General features: G+C 38.9%; 1 protein-coding gene and 5 non-coding genes across 6 annotated transcripts; all 6 read right to left on the bottom strand.

Annotated features, from left to right (window-relative positions):
* Positions 1-4,098: 4,098 nt before the first annotated feature.
* Positions 4,099-19,945, bottom strand: LOC134617357 (RING finger protein 175-like). Its single transcript, XM_063462574.1, has 9 exons — positions 19,842-19,945; positions 19,465-19,502; positions 19,128-19,269; positions 10,741-10,895; positions 9,470-9,577; positions 8,042-8,162; positions 7,614-7,747; positions 6,956-7,057; positions 4,099-6,651 (listed from the first exon to the last, which is right to left on the bottom strand). Exons 1-9 carry the CDS (start codon positions 19,863-19,865, stop codon positions 6,531-6,533), a joined length of 945 nt encoding a protein of 314 aa, XP_063318644.1. The 5' UTR covers positions 19,866-19,945; the 3' UTR covers positions 4,099-6,530.
* A 1,291-nt stretch (positions 19,946-21,236) lies between these two features.
* On the bottom strand, positions 21,237-21,329 carry LOC134625072 (small nucleolar RNA SNORD14). The gene has a single exon (XR_010093690.1). It is a non-coding gene; the product is annotated as a small nucleolar RNA SNORD14 (small nucleolar RNA).
* Positions 21,330-21,502: 173 nt separating this feature from the next.
* On the bottom strand, positions 21,503-21,595 carry LOC134625074 (small nucleolar RNA SNORD14). The gene has a single exon (XR_010093691.1). It is a non-coding gene; the product is annotated as a small nucleolar RNA SNORD14 (small nucleolar RNA).
* Positions 21,596-22,021: 426 nt separating this feature from the next.
* LOC134625071 (small nucleolar RNA SNORD14) lies at positions 22,022-22,114 on the bottom strand. Its single transcript, XR_010093689.1, has one exon. It is a non-coding gene; the product is annotated as a small nucleolar RNA SNORD14 (small nucleolar RNA).
* Positions 22,115-22,326: 212 nt separating this feature from the next.
* Positions 22,327-22,419, bottom strand: LOC134625076 (small nucleolar RNA SNORD14). Its single transcript, XR_010093693.1, has one exon. It is a non-coding gene; the product is annotated as a small nucleolar RNA SNORD14 (small nucleolar RNA).
* Positions 22,420-22,699: 280 nt separating this feature from the next.
* Positions 22,700-22,792, bottom strand: LOC134625075 (small nucleolar RNA SNORD14). The gene has a single exon (XR_010093692.1). It is a non-coding gene; the product is annotated as a small nucleolar RNA SNORD14 (small nucleolar RNA).
* Between the last annotated feature and the right edge of the window lie 2,504 nt (positions 22,793-25,296).

Raw genomic sequence — 25,296 nt, 5'->3', positions numbered from 1 at the left:
TGTGATTTTACATAACAGTGAATGAATAATAATTACAGAAAATGCAAAGCATACATGATTGTGTTCAAATCTTTAAAATATTTGAAGCCTGAAACTTTATTATGAAGCAAGTTCAACTTCCTCAGGCCATGAGCGTGTACATGATTGTGCTTTTAGTTTGTTATCATTGTGCCTGTCTTTGCTAGATGCTGTAAATGTGTAGTACGTGTTTGCCACATACAGTGGGATGCAAAGGTTTGGGCAACCTTATTAGTAGTCATTATTTTACTATAAATCGTTGGTTGTTACAATAAAAAATGCCAGTTAAATATATCATATAGGAGACACAGTGATATTTGAGAAGTGAAATGAAGTTTATTGGATTTACAGAAAGTGTGCAATAATTGTTTAAACAAAATCAGGCAGGTGCATAAATTTGGGCACCACAAAAAAAGTAATGAAATCAATATTTAGTAGATCCGCCTTTTGCAGAAATTACAGCCTCTAAATGCTTCCTGTAGGTTCCAATGAGAGTCTGGATTGTGGTTAAAAAACTATTCTCATACAGCTTGTGTCAAAATTTGATTGATGACCCTAGCCTTGACCTTTTGACCCTACCGGAAGTACTCCACAAGTGTGTAATATGATCCAGAAGCGTGACGAATTGCATCCGGTGAGGGGAGGGGGGAACTCCGGAAGTGTGTAATATGATCCATAAGCGTGACACCTGTTGTGACACCTGTTGTGAAAAAAAAAAAGTTTTCTCCCTTAGAGGGAGGGGGGTCTGTGGAGGGAGGAGAATAAAAACAGAGAGGGCGGCGCACTATGCGCAGACAAGTTGGATCCTTTTATTCTGCACCCGTGCGTTCCTCTGTACTTGGACGGGGAAGAGATCTGGGGATCAGAGAGGGAGGGGTTTCTGAGACATGGGGGTGGCATCAGATTTCTGTTGAGTCAGTGCTGTATAGAGAGACAGAGCAGCAGTTAGTTTTCCACAGACAAACTCATAGTTTGAATGTTTAAATATTATGACAATTTTCTCAGTAAAGAACTATTTCTTTTTCCAATAGCGGATGTAATTTTACTTTCTTATATTACAGGCACAATAAAATTAAAAAAACTTTGAGATTATCTGACTAGTAACGGATTTATGTGTGTATATATATATATATATATATATATACATACATATTAGAGATGGACCGATCCGATATTACGTATCGGTCCGATACTGACGTAAATTACTGGATCGGATATCGGCGAGAAATAAAAAATGTGATCCGATCCATTAAATATCAAAAAAGCACCTCACAAAACTTGCCACACGGCGTAACTCGTCTCATAACCGTAGCATGTCGGAGCAGTGTGGTCACGTGATACAGCGGCTGTGTTTATTTGGAGCCTTGCTACCAAACCAGCATTTCATCTCCGAGAAAGTTATCCCAGAGAGAAGTAAAGCAAGTGTGTAAGTTCATCTCTGAATGTTTGTAAAGCGTACCTACGTTAAGCTTAACAACTGATATATGGAGCAAGTGTCTCTTTTCTCTCCCTCCCCTTCCTGCTGCTACTTCAATCGTGAAACTGCTTAATGATCAGCTGATCGGCTGATCATATACTGCCCCCTCACAGTATATGTGAGGGGGCAAACTCCTCAAGATGGGTGGTGACCATGGTGGCCATTTAGAAGGCGGCCACCTTTTGTTTTTTCAATAGGAAGAGGGCCATGTGACACATCAAACTTATTGGTAATGTCACAAGAAAAACAGTGGTGTGCTTGGTTTCAAGGATGGACACAGCACTTTTATTAGCCTTTTACTTACAGTTTGCCTTGCTAAAAAGCGCTTGATGTCCCCCATTTTCTTTTGTGGTTTGGGAGGCATTTTCTCCTGAAATTAAACATAATGTATGTAATGTGCTTGTTTTTGTTGGGGGAAAAGGTGGGGAAGCCTTCACCCGATGTGTCACACCAGCAGGCTCAGTTTTTCTACTCAAATCCTCATGATATAGATAATTGATGTCTAAAAATGTCCACACAAAAAAATTCCCATTGATACACATTGTTTGCTTGTTGCCATTATCCAACACCACAATGACACATATTCTAATATTTTTTAAAATGCTGAAAAGTTTAAACTCTCCCTTTCAAACTAATCCTTTTTAGCACACTTATTTAATAATCTCTGCCTGAGCATAATATACAATGGTGATTTCACATACATTGAGCACACAACCAGAAAGCTCAGACTTGGCCGCACAAGTAGGAACAAATTTGCCCGCCAAAATTCAAGAATGTGGCGCTTGTACTTGCCCTTTAGAGTCATGCCTTTTAACCAACCAGTATGGAGCCTGCTCATCAGCATTTTAAGTCTGTTTAGAAATACCTACTACATTTTTTTTACCTTTTACATGAGCAGTTGCTGCTGTAGGAAACTAAAAGTTGGCACCATCATGCTTTACTATTTTGTGGTTGTGTTTGGTTTGAATCTATATTGTAACAAATTAGAAATTCTTGTAGCTTGTCTGTGTAGGGTAATTTAGTCAAATCTGAGATTTTCAAAGTAAAGCTGTCTGTCTGATCGCTCTTTCCTGTGGTCAGCATGTGTTGCCACATTAAGACAACCTGCTTAAATAGCTGTTTGAAACCGATCTCCTTGAAGAATGCCTGCTGCAAGCGAAACAAAGGCTGAAGGAAGTGCTTTGTTCTTTGTAGTCTGAACAGCTTGTGCCATTAAGGAGCTCAGGTAATTAATAAACTTAAATCAACTTAGCTAACAGATTATGTTAGTTAAGCTAAAATAGATTCCTAAGTTAAAAGAACTACTAAAGTATTTGAATTAACTAAAAAACCCAAGTCAACTGAACTAGGACAAGAGTTTAAACAATAGATTATTTTAATTTAGCTGAAAGGGTTTTCCCAAGTAAAAATGACAATTAAAGGAGTTGAACTGACTAACAAATCTCAGTCAACTAAACTAAGACAAAAGTTTAGACAACATGTGATTTTTCAATAAGATAACAATTGGTTGTGTTATAAGAACAAACTCTATTTCTTGACTTAACTTAAAATTTTAAGGCAGCCCTGTACCTGATATTTTTAAGTTGAAACAACAAGTTATATTTTACAGTGTACTTGCTTTTATTCCCCTCGCTTTTTCTCCAGTGTAACAAAAGTAGTTGGAACCTGCTCTTACACCATTAAAAACAGCGACACTTTAATTTCTGTGAATTATTTGGATTAAAAGGTGATAATGTAAACGTATTTGTTTAATAATTAAGCTGAAAGAAAATAAAATCCTAACCAAAATTACAACTTTTCTACATAATTCTCAAGAGCTGTTAGAATGCAGTCCAGAATAAAGTGTCTTTCTGAAGTGAACATTAATGTACCTGTTAGTGATGAACTTATTCTTCAGAAAACAAGTAGAATTAAAAAAAAGAAAAAAAGAAATAGGTCTTCAGTTTCTCCTCATGGTGTTTAAGCTTACAAAAGCTGACAAAGTGTGGATCTGTGAAGTCTGAGAAAACTTGAGGTATCAGTATGTTAGTGTAATAACCGTTAATGGCTTACACGTGTCCTAATCTGAGAACGTCACTAACTTTGCTCCGGACAGGAGGTGTGTGATTGGTTTGATTACATTTTTGAATTTAAAATTTGGGCGGGTAGCGAGAGTGACTCACTAAGGACTTCAACAAAGAACGGAAGTGATTAAAGGCGGGAAAACTGTGATGTAACTAACATGGAATAATCCCAGAAGGAATTCTAACGGTATTTTGTCCAGTGAAAAAGTCAGCCTTTGTCAGTATGACTTAAAATGTATGCTTTTGGGAGGTTATTGTAGGCTATTTTTGAGTTGTATATTTCTTGAAGCTTTTCTTTGTAACTTCTAGATAACCTCTTTTATTGCCATGCACTGCTGATAATGCAACTGCAGTCATCATTCTGTTGTTCATATTTGCACGTAGCTTGTGCCCACATCCTGTGTCTGTCCTTCTCCATTTTCCCCATATTATTATATGTACTTTACATCAAGCTTATTGCTGACTTTGCTCCAACACAACCAACACTATGGAAACCACATTTTTATTAAAATGAAGAGAGAAACATAACCTTAAGCACCTTTTTTAATGACTTTGTATTTAATAAATGAAAGATTAAAGTAATCAGCAGCAGTTGTGATAAGAAAGCAGTCTGATTTGGCAAAGGAAAGCTTTCTACCTGATGCACGTATAACTTCCAATCTTCAAACTGTTAACATGAAACTGATGCCCAATCCCAAACCATTCCTTACACATTCCTATTCCCACAGACTGGAATTATCACACCAGCTTTAAGCAGCCATTAAAGGAGTCACAGCTTTTGGCACTTAGGCTACATCCACACGTACACGGTATTTTTGAAAACTGAGATTTTCTGTTTTTGTTTTGAATTTCTTTTTTTAATCCCGTCCATACATGCATTTTTTTTAAAAAAAACCCCATCTCTGTCCACATGTAAATGCTAAAAATGAAGTCAAATGCTGTCAAGAACATGCCAAATTCTCACTGTGTAGCAATGTTGGCCAGTCTAGAAGCCCGGGAGGGAAAGAGTAAACAGGCTTTGTACCCTCACAAAACCTAAAGCCACGTCCAAAGTTCGCTCTGATGCCTCTGTCTTTCTAAATGGAGGGACAATAACTGCATGTGTATATGTAAGCGTGTAAAAACTGCAGATAGTAAAATTAACAGCAACAGAATTTTTTTTTATTGTAGAAATTTATCTCATGTAAACAATAATGTGGCGCACAGTGTGGCGTTTTTAAAAATCTCAGTTTTCAGTGACTCAAAATGCTGTTTATGGCGAAAAGCACAAATGCATAGGAAAATCTGCATTTTCAAAAATAGCCGTGTACATGTTGATGTAGCCCTAGTTGTGGGATTTAATTTAAGCCTTGGAGATTGCTGCTTGTGCACATATCAAAAACACCTAAGGCTATACAATCTCTGGCAAAAACGATGTATTTATAGATATCTGCAGTGAATGAAAGCAGAGTCTCTTTCCATTTTCTTTAAAAAAAAAAAAAGAAAATGTAAACATGAAGTTCTGAATGGCCCTCCAAAGTAATAAAATGAATGTGAATAGGTATTGGATTGGAAGTGGGCCTTTAAATGGTCACAAAACACAAATCTGACATATTGACATCTACTGCTACCTTAAGCTGACCATTAACCATCAACTTCAGCTTCATATAAATTAAAACGTAATAGAGAAAAAAAAGAGTACATTAAATGTAAACAGTTGTACACAACTATTTAGACTGGACTGGGTAACACTTTTCTTAGTTTGATTCAAACTTTTCTTGAGATTTTCAGTAGATGCACCTATGGTATCCATTTCAAAATCCTATGTTGCCTCTTATCCACAAACTTGGGTGTCCAAACCACCCGCCCACTCGGCAGGGTGACAATACTCCATCAGCTTCTTACAGCCGGGAGTGTGCTAATTCATGTATTATACCAGAAATGTTCTTTGACTAGAAACACCAACAATTTGGGATTTCTGTGAAAGAACGAGAGAAACCCCAATATTTAAGTGTACATGTGAATGTCGAGGCATGAAACAACAGGAAAAGCATGTCAGAAATTCAGGCTGTAGCTGCAGATTCAAGGCAAAAACTCAATTTTTCATCAACCCTGAACCCCGACTATGATAAACACTTACTCATCATGATTCAGTTATTATAAGTCAAATCCCGGTTGTGACCCGTGTAAACTTGCAATGGCATTCACATGATCTAATATGCCCAAAAGCTAGCATGTCAGAGTAGACTTGGGTTTCACTTTCATTCTCATGGCAGGAGAAAGTACAACACCTTATGAACTTGGTGAAAACTGTACAACAAATCGCTACCAAGAGTTACACCAGACTTCTGAGATTTATCAATGCTGTGGGAGACGTATGCCGAACTGTAGTAGAAACAGAAGAATAGCAAACAGAATCAAGATTACACATAGCACACAGCATGCTTCAGTACTTTGTATTGGCACACTCAAATACTGTCAAGTTACAATTATAAGTGTAACTGTAACCCAGAGCTGTCCTTTTTAAAACAATGTGCAAAGAGCTGCAACGATCCAAATACACATGAAGTCTAATGGGAAGGAGAAATATTACATATAAAAAACAAAAAACAAAACAGTGAAGGAGTGTGCAAATTAATCACTAAATCTGTAAGATGGAAAAAAGTAAAGCACCTTTCAGCTCAACAGAAATAGCATGAATGACAGCAACACTTCCAGAAGGACCAAACTAGATTCATCTTCCAAAATACTGGCTCTGCACTCCAATCGCTTTGTTTGGGTTGGCAGCAGTTTTGGGGTCGTGTTGAGACTCTGACGTTTTCCGTTTACTCTGCAGTAAATCGTGCAAGAGTTCAGTCCGAGAACACGAAACGAAAGACTTTGAAAGCAGCTGCATTCGGTTCCTTGTTGCGCCTACTGTGACAGTTTGCTATCACATGTGTCCTGAGTGTAACTTGACTCCAGCCGTACTTACGGCGGTGTTCCTCGGGGCTTTACTCGAGGCCCAGGGAGAAATTAATGCCGTGAACTATACCAATGATGATGGGTTGCCAAGCAACCAAGTATCTGAGCCAGTCAAGAAGCTGCCCATAAAGGACATGCGTCTTCTCCCAGCTGGAAATTGAGGAATTAAGGACAAACATCATGTTTTCTAGACAAACTTTGGGGGTGCACTGTACTAATAAAGAACAGTGAAATCAAATAAGTAAAAGAACATAACGTTAAATGTTACAAGGGCAATGTTAATAGTCTACGCTTTTTCAGCTATTTGAAGATGACTTGCTTCATAGAAATCACTTTCTATGATCTGAAGAAGTTTCTACTTATTTATTCATTAATTCCATGTTATCTACTTTTTTAAAGAAAAAACAAACAAATAACAAACAACCCACCAAAATTTCAATCAGCAAAAGGATACGGGTTGTTCATCATCCTCTTCAAGTCAACCTTCTCATTGCAGTATGGACACGTCTGCTTTTTACCCACAATGCACCAGCCACGGATGCAGAACTCGTGGAATCTGTTGGTTCAGGATCGAGTTAAGGCAGAAGGAGCAACCTGTTTACAGAAAACTCATCATCATCATAACTCCAAGAGCCATTTTGATTTACAGGTGGCTCCCTGACATAGGTGGCTGTAGCTGCTACTTTCCTGCTAAGCTTGGCTAACTAAAGTCACTGTACCAGACCTTGAGTGTGTTTTTCCACTTTTGGAGCATTTTAATGCAATCGTGCGGTTAAAAGGCCATCCAACAAATTGTCCAGTCTGTTGGAACTGAAGAAGGCTTTCAGATGAAAGGTTAAATGTCTTCAAGAACCTTAAAAGAAGTTGAGCTGCATTTAAGATTACCTAGACCTGGAGATCTACACAGACATACTTCAAGATCTCTCCACTCAGTTAGGAACCTTCCTATGAAAAGCTGACTGTTTGACCACAATCCTGGTCACCTCTAGTGCCACAACATGACTATAGCCAAAATGTAACCATGTTACATCAACATCACTAACTTAAAACGCATTAAAATTACAAAAGCATTTCAAGCTCAAACTGTAGGAAACAACAGGGCTTTAGGATACAAGTGTCCACAGGAGAGCTGGTAGGTGTCTTCTATAAATCCTTCCTCCTCCACGTTCACCAGGATCCTCTGACCACAGACCGCACAGATATCATTGGTTAGGCTCCTGCTGGGCATGCCACCCTTGTTGTAGTACTGGAAACACAAAAGTGCTACATCAGCAGAGCATAGAATTACAGGTCATCATTATTTTACTTTTATGGGTTTATATACAAAAACAACAGTTTCTGTAGCTATTTTCTTTCAAAACTGTTTTTTGATCGTGTTTGTGTTAAACTTCAAAAATGATGACAGCCTCCAAGACTATTTGTACTGTTTGCAAGCACTTAAGCTTAATTTAATTGTAGTTCAAAACACTGTTAGCTTTATTTATTCACAAACTAGTTGAAGGCTGCTATGTTAAACTGGGAGGGCAAAAAAGTGTTTTACCCCGATTGTAGAAGCCATGTAGTCCGAGCAGATTTCAGCAAAGTCTCTGCCCATGACGCCGTAGTAAAGTCCATAAAACAGCATAATCACGCCGACATCCATCGAGTCCTCTGCCTTGATCCTGTACAAAGAGAAAAAAAGCTGTGCTCATGCCAGTACAGCTAATTTAACTGTGCTCAATGAAACTGAGGGGTGTTTAAATGGAGTTATGTAACTACCACTTAGTATCTAAAAAGCCACTAAAGAGGCGTTACACTGTATCTGAAGGTAGTCTGTCCTGTAAAAGGTGAAAGATCTACTATTTGATACCTGTTTTTAATTATATTTCCTGTATCCTTAGGCCTGATGGATATATTAAGTACAGGAGAAAACCACATCTGGACTGAAAATATGTTTAAGGTCTGTTAAAGACCACAAGCACATCAATTTTACAACCTCTCCAACTGCAAAATCTGGTTTGTATCAGGGTCAATGGATGCTCTCTTCATGTCTTGTAGTTTACCTGCCTGTTAAACTTGTGATAAATGTATGGGGACATGAAGGGAAATTTATGTCCAGTGCATTATCTTCATATACTGGCTCAGAACTGATTTTTCACGGAGTGACTCTTAACTAAATCTTTTCAATACTTCCACTGAAAGAGGTTTATTTGTGTTTTGTCTCACTATCTTAAACTCTTCCAGGCAGTTGAAATCTCAAATAAAACAGAACTCAGCAATGGCCGTAAACTCAACCAGAAATCAACACTTTAGCACCCTCTACAGTTCACTGCTACACTTGAGTGGCACTGGTAACTTTCTGCATGTTTAGTCCGTTCTGGAAATGAAACTTAGTGGAAATGAAACTTAATGAAGTGAAACTAAGTGGAAATGAAACTCAGTGAAAACAGAAAGCTCAAAAATAAAAAATTTCATTACAAAGTACACAACTCCAATAACCTGGGTTTCTGACAGTGACTGAAGCAGACTGTGTCTCGTTGCTCTAACTGCTCTACATTTTGATTTCTGAATACTTTTCGTTTTAATACTTTCAGTGTTTAATAGCCACTATTGTATGAACAGTGGCTCCATTGTGTAACATGGTTTTGTCAGGAAAGGCTCTCAATTCAATTTTATTTATATAGCCCCAAATTACACACAACAGTTGCCTCAAGGCACTTAATATAGTAAAGTAAAGATCCTACAAGAATACACAAAAACCGAGAAAAAAAGCACTGCAATCATATGGCCCCCTATTAGCAAGCGTTGGCGACAGTAGGAAGGAAAAACTCCCTCTGTATCTGGTGAAAAAAAATCTGCCAATAGAAATATGCAGATCTACTTACTGTGGTAACTGCTTGTGAATAAGTGAACAGCCCAAATTAGCTTTGAATAAACTCTGTATGATTAAACAAGGTCATTAAGAGTGGAGCTGTCAGCACTGACTCACCTGAAGAAGACGTTGAAGCCGAACATGGTGAACATGATGGCCATGTAGCCCAGAACCCCGACTGCATAACTCAGCTTGTAGATGAGCAGAAACCACTTGTAGACCATCCTGGAAATTCAAAGAGACAAAGACCACATCACTCCCATCCCCTGGAGTCCTGCTGTATATAACCGCAATCAGATTTGGTTAATTATTAATTACTTTTGAAGCTTTACATCGATCACTTTGCTCCTACTTACATTTTGAAATTGCCTCCAACTTTTCATACATTGCTATTAGATGTAAATGATCTTATTTCTTTACTTAAGTACACATTTGTCAGTTTAGTAAAATACATGTATAATGAAAAATGATTCAGGTAATTACACACTTATTTAAGTACTTTTTGTTTACTTTACACATAACTTTTTTTTGCCTAATTTTAAGAGTGGCTTTATTTATTAATGGGCTTTTTTAAATTAATAAATACTGACATACTATATTATTCATTTTTCCCTTCACTCATGTACTCATTTAATTACCAATTTGCTTGCTTGTCATCACTATTATATTGGGATATTTTATTTCCATTAGATTTAATTTAGATTTAGATTTAATTGGTTCTATTAGTTGAATAACTTACTGTGAGTGTACTTATCTTGAGTGTACAGCATCAAAACACTTGCGTGTCTTGCTCATCTTGGTGTTAGGAAAACCTCCCATATTAGTCCTGTTAGTTATCACTCAACATGATACAATGTCACTGGACACATCTGCTTTGAATGAAAGGGTTTTAAAATTAGGAGCTAAAGTTCAGAAATAAATTGTATCTTGTGCACAAATCGTTTAATATCTTAAAAAAAATTGATTTAAAAGTATTTTGTGGGATTTGGTTTTGCTTTTTTTTTTACTTTTCTTTTGTAGTTTTCTGTTGGTTTTATCACTTTCATCTCATTATAAAGATATTAGGAAGGCCAAAAAAGGCTCACAAGTATATAAACGTACAGAAAATCCTTAATCCTAAAGCTTGATTCATACTATTGTTATACCCTATCAGTAAAGCATAATGACACAGATGTCAACAACTGTGATGGGTCTCTCTTTGTAAACTGTATTATGATTATCAAAAGGATAAAACAGGGTTTAACTGTATGCAGGTTACCATAACTCAGATAATCCATTCTGAAATCTTCAGTCATTCCATTATTTCAGTAAAAGAAAGTCAGTCTTTAGTTTGTCTTCATCTCCATCAACACAGCGGCTTTAAGAGCCAGCAGGATCGTTCCCCTTACCTCGGCGTCCTGCAGGACAGCGGCTTGCGGGTGGCTCTGAAGATGACGTAGCTAGTGATGACGGAGAACATCCCCCACATGGACAGAAACCGCCACCAGTACAGTTTGATGGTGAAGTAAAGAGGAACCACCCACATCTGGACCAGAGTCACCAGCTGTTGAAGACAGAGACGTAGTCCGTATTCAGTATCAGACTAAGCCTGCTACATACAGTTGTGTGAATGGTAAATGAATATAGCACGTTTCTTCTCTCCCAGAGGACCAAGTCCTTCATACAACATCCTTCATTCACCCATTCATGCAATCTAAACTTTAGCTGCTTTTTCACTAACATTCACAGCAATTCAGAATCACCATCTTTCCCAAGGATAATTGCACGCAGCCTGAAGTGGAGTAAATATAAAATGTATTGTTTACATTATTTCTAAAAGTTATCCAAACCTACCTGCCAATGTGTGAAGAATTAATTGCTCCCTAATCCACATAACTGGTTGTGCAACCCTTGGTAGAAAAAGCTGCAAGCAACCTTTTGCATTAACTGCCAATGAGCACTGTGGAGGAATTTTGGCCCACTCTTCTTTGCAGAATTGTTTTAAATCAGCCATAATGGCGGGGGTTTGAGCATGACTTGTTTAAGGTGAGGCCAAAGCATCATGATTGGATCACATTCAGACTTTCATTTAGCCACCCCAAAACCTTCAATTTGGTGTTTTTGAATCAGTCACTCGTGGATTTGTTCTGCTGCATAATTGAACTAAGCTTAACTGGACATTGTCCTTCAGGATTTTCACCTGCAGATGGGGAAACACCATTGTTGTACATAACTGTTAGCAGGAGTGAGTATATTCTAATGAAGCTCTTTATATTTTGGACATACCATCTACACTGCAGACTTCTCCCACAACTCCACCCAGTGCTTCCTGCAGAAGTTCTCTGATAACTCTGCAATAGTCGGCCTCATCACTGATGGGGACGACAAGGAGTACAGAGGACTGACCCAAGACTTTGTGGACTGGTGCCAGCTGAACTACCTCCAGATCAATGCCAGTAAAACCAAGGAGCTGGTGGTAGACTTCCGCAGGCACAAACATCCTCCACTGCAACCACTGAACATCCAAGGTATGGACATTGAGACTGTGGACAGCTACAGGTACCTTGGTGTTCATCTGAACAACAAACTGGACTGGACTCATAACTCAGACGCCCTCTACAGGAAAGGGCAGAGCGGGCTGTACCTGCTGAGGAGACTCAGGTCGTTTGGAGTGGAGGGCCCACTCCTGAAGACCTTCTATGACTCTGTGGTGGCCTCAGCCATCTTTTATGGTGTGGTCTGCTGGGGCGGCAGCATCTCTGCTGGGGACAGGAAGAGACTGAACAGGCTGATCAGAAGGGCCAGCTCTGTTCTAGGATGCCCTCTGGACCCAGTGGAGGTGGTGAGTGACAGGAGAATGGCGGCTAAGCTGTCATCACTGTTGGACAACATCTCCCACCCCATGCATGAGACTGTGATAGCACTGAGCAGCTCCTTCAGTGGGAGACTGCGGCACCCACTGTGTGGGACGGAGAGATTTCGCAGGTCTTTCCTCCCCACTGCTGTCAGACTCCACAACAGACTTTTGCAGCTGATCAAACACACAAACCCACACGTGCAATAAGACTGCTATATGTGCAATTCTTGTGCAATTCTTCTTCTGACGAAGTTGTATTTTTGTATTTTCCTACTCAGTTGTATATAGTATTTGTATTTCTATTTTATTCTATTGTATATATTATTCTATTCTATTTTATTCTATTGTATATAGTATTTTATTTTATTGTATTTTATTGCATTCCAGTGTTTTCTAATTTCTGCTACATAACTTGCACTTTTGCTGTAACAAAACAAATTTCCCACCTGTGGGACTAATAAAGGTCATCTTATCTTATCTTATCTTATAGGTCATGTGGCACAGCACTTTGATGCTGCCATTCTGTAATAATAGCAATATTAATATTAAAATTAAGGTTAGCTTAATGACTGTACCTGAACATTTGAGGAACTCCTCACACTGGTACCTCCACCACAGCAACATAGATGGAGATGCAGTTGAGCTTACATGTGCAGAATGACACTGACAAGGGCACAATAACTGATTGTAAACAAGTGTGAAGTGACTTGTTTCCTCTAAAGGATTTCCTTTGTGAGAAAATAACATCAGTAATGTAGTTAAAGCTATAAAACAGGCAAATATAATATGTTTTATATTAAACATATTCAGCATTACTTTGTACTTACATGAATAACAATGGCACCAGGCAAATAAAGACAAACATCCTGTGCATAAAACTTTGCAGCTTCTAACCACAGCTAATGCCAACTTTATAATGGGTTTCACACAGGAAAAGGTACAGCAGAAACGTTCAGGACGTGGCCAAATTTCTTCTCAAACCGCCTCGTCTAGCTTCTTTCCATCATCAGAGGACAATAAACTTCTGATCGCTTCTACAACTGAAAATCTGACATTTGGCTTTACAGAAACCTCGCCATGTGGCTTGTGCTTACCAGAATCATTAGGCCATACTCAACCTTTCAACTTCCACTGCGTGCTTAAACTTTTGTTAGTATGGTCATGATGCACATGGTTAAGATAAGATAAGATAAGATAACCTTTATTAGTCCCACACGTGGGAAATTTGTTTTGTCACAGCAGGAAGTGGACAGTGCAAAAGTTATGAAGCAAAAATAAAGCTGTTAACACTCCACACTTTAACTGCTCAAATGATTACGCAGAAATCAGTTTGAGACCAATTCAAATTTTATGCGCATTGGAAGCAAAAATGAAAAACAGCAGCAATTCACTACCTCTGAAGTGGTCATACAGTCTAAAAATTGTGGCCTTGACTATTTAACATGTTTTGTTCATAAACACTCAACTATTTTCAATTTTATTTATACAGCACCATCGCAACAACAGTCGGCTCAGGGCACCTTATACTGTATTGTAAAGACCCCACAATAATACAGGGAAACCCCCAACAATCAGAGAACCTCCTACGATCAAGCAATTTGGCGACAGCGGGAAGGAAATTCTTCCTTTAACCCTTTAAAACCGGTCGGAGCGGGCACGCTCTGTTTTGCGTAACTATTTTTACATCCTGGTAGCTCTGCAACCACGTAAGCTAGTGCAATAATTTTTTTTGCATATGAAACCGGAGGAGTTGTACTTACACCTCATGCCATCAGCTTGTCCTAGGTCACAGTTTCCTTCCACATATAGCTTTGCAAAAACTGCATAAAAAGCGCTTGCAGAAACAAAAACGTAATATTCCAGAAACACGCTTCGCCGATCCGATCAGCTGTTCATAACACTTCCTAGGTTGGAATAAACGTCAGCGCGAACTTTCACATGACCGCCTTGACCTGCCCGAAACCGGAAGTGACGTCATTTTCGCGGAAATGTCGTTTTTTTTTTTTTACCATCAGGGCCTCATGAGCCTGTACTGGTGTTTTTAAAAGTTATCTTTGACTTTATGACTTTCTGTGTCGTTTCTGGGATGCTTTGGACTTATATTGCACTGTTGGAAATAGTTTATTTTGATGCATATGCTGCTTTTTTGCAAATTTGCACTATAATTTTTATTTTCGTTTTTCCTGCAGTATATAAAAATTGGTGTATCTCAAAAATAAAACTATGAAGACACTCAAAATAAATTTCCTGTGGTGGGAAACTATTTTGTGCAACTTTTTTGTATTTACAGTTTTGAGGGATAAGCCTCTTACATTTCTCTAACTACAAATATATGTTAAAAAAAAAACGATTTTCAATTTTTTTGTAGTTTATTGCACTTTTTTGCAATTTATGTAAATACTATGCACTTAATCCATACATATTATTAAAATTTGGGCTATAATGGTTGTATTGATGTATAGCAACTTGAAATGCTCCCAAAAATGGCACTACAGCATGTAAAAATATAATATGGGCTCTGGCGGACTTGGTTCTATGGTAGGTCTTAAAGGGTTAAACAGGAAGTAACCTCAGACAGAACCGGACTCAGGGAGGGGCGTTTTTAATTTATTTATTTTTTCTTTTTTGGCTGTTGTACATTGTAGATGGTTCCTTCCCAGATAGAGATCAATGCTGTTTGTTCAGGTGGGATTCACATGAGCTTGTCTGAAAAGTGAAGTAATGTAGCGCACAGACTACTCTCTCAGACATTTTTAACCCCATCCCCAAAATTTAAATGTATTATTTAACCCTCTGGGGCTGACAGACGCGGCGGCACGTCATAATGGCGATTTAAGATGACAGCAAGACGGAGCCTCACCGAGATTCCGTTTCAATTTGTGTTGAAAGTGCAAACTTCAAACTACGTATCAGTTTTTAAATTGTGTTGACAGGCCAAAAAAAAAAAACAGAGTTATGATTAATAATATTCGGCATACTCCCCGTTTACTGCAAGAAGAGACAATAAACGCCAGACTTTGTAAAGACAGCGCTCACATTGCAAGGGAAACCCCACACCCCACCCCACAACACAGCATCCCCTTTCTTACTGGTGAAAAATTAACCACATCAATCAATCAAAAAAAAAAAAATATGGCAACCCATGACATTTGTTTGCTGAGGCTGAGGGGAAGATTGTGGGAGCTATGGTGGCAAGTGATTGACAGCAATATTGATAGTAGAGCTGGGCGATATAAGATTTTTTCATATCACGATATGTTTTTTTCATTTCAGGCGATAACGATATATATCACGATATAAGCCAAATAACTATATTTGTACGATTTAAATGTGCCGTTGCTCATAAGTAAAATGTGAAATAATCAGCAGCTTGTTTTGATTTTAATATTTATTTCCCATAATAAGTTCAACAGGGTAGATGTACTTAAGGAACATGAGACTTTTTCAGATAAATAAAGGCAAATATTGCAAACTACACAAAAGGTAGCCGCTAAAGCGTTTAAGTTTCAAAATAGAACAAACAAAACAGACTACTAAATTGTCAATTACACTTAGAAACAAAATATTAAATTCTAAAAATAAATCTTAGTTTGTTTTACAGAAGAACAGACAAAATTGACTAACTTTTGTCAATATCAAATAAACTGAGAACTAAAAGGAAATTTTCAATCTCTTCTTGTTGTATAGCTTTCTGAACTTTCTAAATCCTTTATCATCCGCAACTGAAAATAGTTGTGGATGATTACTATACCTTTCTAATGTGACGTTGTTGTCCCTGGCTCTCTTTCTCTCTCTCTCCCTCCCGCTCTGTTCCTGTGCTACTGCGAGTGTAACTACCGCCCCTCCCCCCTCTTCCCAGCGCAAAGCACAAGGCTCGCGTGCGGAGTGAAGCGGAAAAAAAGTGCCAGAGAGAGGGTAAGAGAAGGAAAGAAAAAAACCCCACGGCTCGCGATAAGGAGCCGGCTCGCGTCGTTCACGTCATAAATCCGGCTCTAAGAGCCATTTCGTTTGCGACCGACACATCACTACGAAATACCTCCACACTACGGAACTTCTATAGCCCTTCTGTTCGACAATCTCTCCGGAATTGGAACCATCATCTCTTTTTTCTTCGGTAACCTGGTCACCCACGCTCTCGGTTGATTTTTCTCTAGTTGGCACACTCATTTCCTCCATTACCTGGGCAGCCCGGCTGGCTGCTTCCCAAACAACTACACATGTGCAGCTTGGCACTTGTGCTGTACGTAACAAGTCACATGACGTGACGCTGTGGCTGTGATTGGTTCGGCTCTGCGCTACTTAATTTGGATTGGCTGTTCTTTTCTTTTTTTTTTAAGAGAGCAAGGTCTATCGCAATAGTTTATTTTTTCTATCGAGAAAAAGTTATTTCGCAATACATATCGTTATCGTTCTATCGCCCAGCTCTAATTGATAGTGAGTTTTGAAAATTTGTTGTTGTTTTAAGTGTCACAACAATGAGACGGCTACTAAATGTGGATCAGGCATTGAAACCTTTTTTAGGCTGGAAGTAGTTTCGGAGCCAGACTCTGAGCTGGAGAGTGACGAGTGTGATGATGAAGTGGAAGATACACTTTTTGTTCTACAAGAGGTAAAAGGGGAAGAGGAGGGGAAGAAGAAGAGCCTCTCACATCCACACAGAGTGCACTAGGAGGTCTGCAGAGAGAGGGAAGGCGTGACATGCCCACCAGGTCCAGATCTCCACTGGCCCAGGCAGCAGAGCCACACCTCAGCTCTGAGTCCTGGAAGTCAGAGAAGGATGGTGACATTGCCCCAGAATTTAGCAGGAGAACACCAGGAGTCCAGATAGAGACACTTTGCCCCCATAGTCCAACAGACTTTTTCTTATCGTTTTTTGCTATTGACACAGTCAATACAAATTTGTGCAAACACGAACAAAAATGCTGCAAATAAATAAATAAAAAATAAATAAATAAAAATCATCATTTAGGCAAAAAATACAAATGCACTGAGACAGAACATCTCTACCAGTTGTTTTGGTCTCCTGATTTACATGTTGCTGGTGTCTCTTCCAAGTCTCAGAGATTACTGGAGACAGAATCATATCTTGTCTGTGCCTCTTCCATCCCAAGTGATGATGAGAGACAGGTTCTTCACCATATTTTGGAACATCCACCTCAGTGATCCTGAGGTGGATTTTAAAAAAATGACGCAAAGAAGGGAACACCAGGTCATGACACGCTTTTTAGAGTCAGGCCTCTAAATGATGAGATCCTCAGTGCCTGCCAGGCTTATTACCAAAAAGGAGGGAGTTGTCAGTAGATGAAAGGATGGTGGCAACCAAAGCAAAACCTGGGATGACACAATATATGAAAGACAAATTGACTAAATGGGGGATGAAAATGTTTATATTGGCTGAATCAAGAAGTGGCTACAACATCAGCTTTACCATATACACTGGCAAGAGTCAAACTGCAAGTGAGCATGGGCTGGTCGACGATGTGATGATGAACCTCATTCGGCCTTTTTGTCTTGGCACTGGATACCATATTTACATAGACAATTTTTATACCAGTCCCAGACTGTTCCTTGACCTGACCAGCATGAGGTTTGGTGCATGTGGCACCTACAGGGAAAACAGAAAAGGATGTCCCAAAGACAGGGCAAATGCTCTGAACAGAAAATGTCAGAGGATCTGAGATGGATCAGAGAGGGCCCACTTGTTTTTGTGAAGTGGATGGACACATGGGAGGTGTCCGGTTGCTCCACCATCCATCCCTGCATTTTCAGGGGAGATGGTGAAGAGAAAGGTGAAGGATGGAGATGGACACTGGGCGATCAGAGAAATCCCCTGTCCCACACCAATCATGGCATATAATAAAAATATGGATGGGGTTGACCTGTCTGACCAGCTCATTCAGTACTATTCCACTCACAGAAAAACCTGCCCGCTAGTACAGGACCATGTTGCTGCATTTTGTGGACATTGCGACAACAAATGCATTCAACTTGCATCATGAGATATGCAGTGCCAACCAGGATCAGCCCATAGCACACAAAGATTCCATAGAGTGTGTCAGCTTTGTGAGATGGACAAGACAGGTGTTCCCCAGAGCAGGAGAGCTGAACACATTCCTGTTCAAATTGTCACCGACATAGATGCTGCCCAAAAAGCCACTAAAGGGAGACTCAAATGTAAACGCTGTCTCCAGGAGGACAACAGGTGGAGTAACACACCCTGAGAGTGTCAAGCCTGTGGTGTGCCCCTGTGTCTTGTGGTGAAGAGTTGTTTGAAAAATTCTACATAGGTTTTTAAAATTTACTATTTATATTAAACATGATTTGTTAAACATGTTTGTGTTTTTTACCATAAAAACATAACTTTTTTTCTACTCCAATTTTATGTTTTTTTGTCTGATTTTTGATCAGTTGTGCTAATAGAGTAAGCCAAGCCAGAAGGTTAAATTGTAAAACTGTCCATTTTTCCCTGGGCAATTCTCTCTTAGAAAAATTACTAATTTCATTCCTAAATTTCTTTTATTTTTTTTTTCCTTCATTAATTTCTCAGGCTATTTGTCACTTGTTAATTTCTAACGTCAGTTTCTAAAACTCTGCAATTCTTTCAATGATGTGCATGTCCTCTACCATCACTGACCCTAATATGGTGTCATATATATGGTCTTCCTGGCAAGTGCAAAAGCTTATATGGGGGATCAACTAGAAGCCTATTTAATTAGAAAGCAACTGCAGAAGTCAGGTGGTAAAAATTAAATGGAAATGTCTGGATGGTAAAAGATTAACGGGGTCAAACACTGAATTTAGTCACATTATTTAAAAAGGGCCATGCAGAGATGTTGCACTGGGGACAAAAATGGAAAACAAATATTCTGAAAGCTAAAGATTTCTATGCATGCTTTGAGACAAATCAGTGGCTTCAGCCTCCCAGCTGGCAGCACTCACATTGTAGGAGCGGTGGTGCCTCTGCTTCCACTGCACCAGGACTATCTGAGCCACCACCAGAGTGGCGATGAGGATCAGCACCATCTCTGCGTGCATGGCCTCGTGTCCTCTGTGCTTCATGTGCAGGCGTTCGTGTTGCACCCTGTAAACATGAAGAGGAGGAGGAGGATTAAGAAAGGAGTGAAGCATGTGCAGAAGAGTCAGGACTAAACATGAATTTGTGGGGGGCAAAAGCTGCATTTATTTTCATATTTGTTTAAAAAAAAAAAAAAAAAAAAAAGCAAGCAGATTTTTTGGATATAACGTGTAAAGAAAACACAGAAGAGGGTGTACTCACTTCCAGTTTTCTCTGTGTGTCATTTTCAGCAGGTCGTCCTGGAATGAGGGACAGAAATAGCAGCTGTGAGAGCTTTGTGGGTCTCACTGGACACTTTAATGTAGGTTAACACAACTTCCCACACTGAGAGACAAGCTATTTGATGATCTGTGTTTCCTGCCTCTATTATAACAACATAAGACCTAATGTTTCTGTAATAAGAAAGGCGTTTCCTTGAACATGCCTCTGTTGTGCCACGTCGAAGCCACAGTATTCACGGCTCACCCGAACTACGGAGCTAATTAGCCTCAGTTAGCCGCTGTTTTCTTCACTTGCCACGGACAGTAACGGTCGTTAAAGTTTATAAACAGCTAGATTGAAGAGTTTAGTTCACTCACCTGGGGATGTACACCCGCCATCATCTTGCTTTCTGTGCGCTTCTGGTGCAAGCTATCCGGCAACCAGCAGCTAGCTTAGCCCGGTCCCTACTGACCGAGTAAGGAAGGCAAAGGGTGCCAAAATTAAACGCGATTCAGAGCGACCCCTCCTTGTCAAATATGAAAAAAGCTATTATAGTTTCATTTTAAAATCAGATATTATTTAACACTTTTCCAATTCAGTTTAGCTTGAGTTAGTTTCCAGAGTGGGTGAAGTTACTAAATTGTGAGAATTATTTTTCTGTCAATCTTAATTTCAATTATTTGCCTGTATGTATCAGGACGTTTGGTTAAATTGAATGTTTGTTTTTCCCCAAAGGTAACATCTCTGAGTGAGACACGGCTCAACACGGTTGGTTTATGCTTGAAGTACCCCGAGTTGTGTTCAATTTTGTATCCATAACAAATCCTTCACTGGGATGGCATAAAGAAGACCCACAGGAAAAATACAGTAAAGCAAAACTGTCATTGAAAAATACATGCTTTTAATAGTAATTAATAACCCATTAGCATTATATAAAAACGTGGTACTGCATAAGTGTAAAACAGTCAGTTGCTTAGAAATGTGTAACTGTTTTACCAAGTAGAAAATCAGGTACACCCATTTACCTTCTTGTTAATACGAAGAACTTCTCAACCAACACCAACTCAACATTTCATGTATAGCCTGACTTATTCCCAAAATAGTCCTAGACACACTGGGTTTTCACAGTATTGTGAATTAATATAGTTGTTCAATGTCTGAAAACATTTCACAAATGTTATTCTGTAGTGTTAAAATTTACATGATGCAATTTATGTTCTCCGGGATTCTTCTTCACTTCACTGAGTTAGATGTTGAATAGTTTTCACTAGTCAAAATCTATCAAGTATTTGCCCAAGCAATGCAGCCCAACGAGAAGCGACAGTGTACAGTCTAAAACCCCTTATTGGTTAAACCCCGTGTTTGAATGACAATTTCACCAAGAGAAGACAGATTAAAAACCAAAACAAAATCTTTCCACAGCTATTGGATCTTTATTACTTTAAAAAATTATGTACAAGTAAAAATACAAAAACTAAACCAACTTTGCCAGCATATATAGAAAGCAAAAATCAGTTATTTCAAATCTAAGAACATCTCATTTACAGTCACAAAACTGCTAGCTTGTTTTCTGTTTAACATTGACTTTATTTTTAAGATTAGATGACAGCCATCTTTCAAACTTCAACCTACAAAAAAAACAAAAAAACCACATAGCTGACTCATGTTTGATTGCAGGTCCATCAACGTTGACGTCCAGCCTGAAAGTGAGATAAATTGAGAAAGTTAGATCTGGAAGAGAAGAGTTCACCAGCAAAGCTGCAATCTAATGTTCGCTCAGACATCCAAGGAAGATTTGAACCATCTTTGGTGTTTAAACCTCTGGTGGAAACTACGAATGGCAGGAAAAATCATCATCACAGCGACCAAGACTTCAAAGACGTAAGACTTCAACAAGTAACCGTACATACCAGCTTTAACAGCCTGGAGAATCCACAGATTAGCCTTGTATCCGTGGCAATTATCTCCCTGAAAGGGAGAATACAATTTAGTTCTTAGAACAAAGACATTCAAAAGTAGAGCTACAATCCTCTAATGTTCGCTCAGACATCCAAGGAAGATTTGAACCATCTTCGGTGTTTAAACCTCTGGTGGAAACTACGAATGGCAGGAAAAATCATCATCACAGCGAACATTCCCCTTCCACATTTTAATCAAGACTGTAGCTTCACGGGCATTTAAGGGAAAAAAAAAAGAAAAAAAGTCAAAGTTAAAGGGGACACATCTACAACACCCCAGGACTTTAAAGCAGAGTACAAACTTGCACATATACAAGTAATGTGACCCAATTTTTTTAATGTTCAAATGGTGATAATTTAAAAAAAAAAGGATCCAAAATCTGTTTTTGTAACTTCAGTATCAAAATATAAATCTCCATCATAGCCAAGAACAGCTTGGAATACACACCAGCTTCAGGAACTCTGACCACCAACACTGGTGCTGGAGAGTCTGCAGGTTGATCCTTTCCAGAAACAGCCATTTAGCCTTAAAGTGAGATCGAGTTTAGGTCAGTACATAAGGCAGAAAGACACAAGAAGATACAACATGAATTAAATGTTCGCTCAGACATCCAAGGAAGATTTGAACCATCTTTAGTCTGTAGACCTCTGGTGGAAACTACGAATGGCAGGAAAAATCATCATCACAGCGAAACAATTTCAAAAGGTAAAGTCCAAAATATTAACAAATACATACCGGGAGCAGCTTTGGTGACGCAACAGGTTTACAGCTGGTGGGCATAACTGAAGACGTTCATCCTGAAACAGAGATTGAGGCACAGTCAGTCCTGAAAGAAGACGTGTTAATAACAAGAGTTGTCTGTGAAGGTTCTCAGTCATCAACAAGAGTTAAACTTCAAAGTGTTCGCTCAGACATCCAAGGAAGATTTGAACCATCTTTGGCGTTTAAACCTCTGGTGGAAACTACGAATGGCAGGAAAAAGCATCATCACAGCGAACTGTAAACTCCTCAGAGCAGCTGTACTGCGATCAAATGACCTTTAATAACTTACCCAGAATCAGGTGCAGTGATGCTGATCCACATCTGCTCCTCTCTGTCCAGAACTCCCTGAACCCAGCATGCTACACAGCTGAACAGCTTCATGACTTTTACTGAAGGCCATTCTCTGCAACGACTGGCAGAAACAGAAAATATGAATAGTTAGGAGCAAGAAGTGACAATCTGATTTAAAAAAACAAAACAAAAAAAACAACTATCTATAAAAAATTCCCTTCAGTCGCTCAGACATCCAAGGAAGACTTGAACCGTCTTTGGTGTTTAAACCTCTGGTGGAAACTACGAATGGCAGGAAAAATCATCATCACAGCGACTGGGGGTTTACAGATTTAAGACTTTTTCCCAGGAGAAAAAAGATTGTGTTCTCAATTTGTATGTCTAGAAATTAAAGACGTACACTGTACAGTCTGTACCCTGGAAAAAGCAGTTCAAAGAAATCCTTAAAAGCTGAAAATCACTATGCCCATGATGAGTGGGCTAGAGACCAGGCACAGATTTAACTGGTCTGCAAGTATTTTCTTACACTGTACAAGTTTTAGTTAATGCATCAGTGGGTAACTTAACTGATAAACTCACCTGCAGATTTTAGTTCTTGAGGAATTCACCCCATCTTGCATCCTGATGCACCAGAGCACCTTCCGCACAGTGCTGTCCCCGTTAAGCTCATTCTCTGTGACTGATGGGAACCTGTGGAGACACTTGCTGCATTAGAAAGCCAGCATATTAGCAGTAGCCGCTAATTAGGAACAGCTAGTAACGCTCAGACATCCAAGGAAGATTTGAACCATCTTTGGTGTTTAAACCTCTGGTGGAAACTACGAATGGCAGGAAAGACGTCATCACAGCGCAGGAAGACGCTTCATATGCATAACAAAAAGCACAAAGGAAAACTTACCTTGACTGTGCTGGAGACAAACTGGAGTGTGTGTCATCCTCGTCAAAAAGAACGCTGTTGAAGCGTCAACATTAAACTGAAAGAAGAAAACACCATTTAGTTAATAGTTCAAGGCCACAGTAACCAGAGTAACTGGATCTCAAGAGAGTTACATCAGTACAATTACTATACATTAGCTTTTACACTAGTCTGCCGTTTCATCCAAAGTCTACAGATCTGTGCATCTACAAAAGGGCAAAAGCTTGACACCTTTAGCCTTTACGATCTTGTTTTACTTCATTTATAAATACTTCAGATTAAGCGTAAAATGTTTTCTATGATTTAGTAGTTCCTATGACAATTTAGTAGGTGTGTGCATACCATGTATTAACTTTTAAAGTAAAGAGTTCTTATTTGTTTTTATTCAAGTGGACATTTTACTGGCACAAACAATTTGTAACTTTGCTACGAAAACTACATTTAATTCTTATTAGTCTTAAATAAGTAACTGATTTCAAATCTGATTGCGGCAGCCATTTTTGAATTATATCATGTAAATCAGTCAAAACCTTAGAAAAAAAAAAAAAGAAGCCTGCATCTAGTTAATGTTTAAACAGTTTCCTTTAATACAGGTTTGCTCTGAATCCATACTTTTCCACTTTTTGTAGTTAGGGGGATTTTTTTAAATCATTTTATTTTTCATGCATTTTTAGTAAGTAACCCATTCATTAACTGTATACCTAAAATAACTGAGCTTAATGCCGTTTCACCATATCTGATACCAAAGGTCCATTTCCCTGATTACAATTTGTGCAACACCCCCACCACGTGTTCAGCTGGTGGAAATTTCTGGATACTTGTTGCTTATCGTTTTAAATAAAGGGCAAGTTTAAAAAAATAGTAATAAAATTGTAAAAATTATAAAACTACTGAGCTATTATTTACATGCCTATTGATAAAACCTAAAATTGTTACATCTCCAGTCACATTTTAGACCCTCTTCATGCCACCACATGGTTTTAATTTATATATCACTTGTATGTATGACCAACGCAGCGGTGTAACTCTAGCTGAAGTGTAATTAACTTTGAATAAACTCTACAGACGTGATGTTACGAGAAAACCACGTGACAAGTTTACGACGACTCCCACACAATCTGCCACCATCCGTGAAATAAACGCCTCATCGCTGGTAAATATCGGCACGTTACATCTCAACACAAAGTAATTAATAAATACAACGTTACATTTATTAAATAAAATAAAGATTAAACGCATATTTACCCGGACGCATACCAACACCCTCCACCTCGACTGCAGGCTCAAATGACGGAACACTGAGTTCCTCACCCTTTTAGCTACAGGCGGCGACTAAATGGTGTAATTCAGTTTTACCGCCACCTGCTGGACCGGAGGCTGACACACTGTTAGTGCCTTCTTTTTTAAATGTTTTTTATTAATTTCACGTAAATAAATAACTAATGCATTTCATATAAATAATAATTTCATATTATATTTCTATTTATTGATATAATACATGGTACATGGTTTCAAAAATATTTAACTCTGGTTAAATGGTGACATGGTGCATTATCCTGCTGGAAGCAGCCATCAGAAAATGGGTACACTGTAGTCATAGAGGGACGGACAGGGTCAGCAACAATACTCAGGTCAGCACAGGCCTGTGGTGTTTAAATGATGTTCAGGTCGTATTAACACCATACTTGCACCACCTGCAGCAGCCTGAACCATTGATATGAGACAGGATAGAACCATGCTTTCATATTCCGGCCCTCCCATCACAAGAGAGATTGAGACTCATCACACCAGAAATATTTTCTCTCTCACTTTTCTCATATGAATTTAGCCTCAGTTTCCACCGAGTGTGACCTTCTGCTGCTGTAGCCTTCCTATCATATTGAAGCAGTCTGAACGTTCTCCTC

The sequence above is a fragment of the Pelmatolapia mariae genome, linkage group LG3_W (genome assembly GCF_036321145.2).
Source record: "Pelmatolapia mariae isolate MD_Pm_ZW linkage group LG3_W, Pm_UMD_F_2, whole genome shotgun sequence".
In the NCBI taxonomy this organism is placed as follows: Eukaryota; Metazoa; Chordata; class Actinopteri; order Cichliformes; family Cichlidae; genus Pelmatolapia; species Pelmatolapia mariae.
This window is presented reverse-complemented; position numbering and strand designations above follow the sequence as displayed.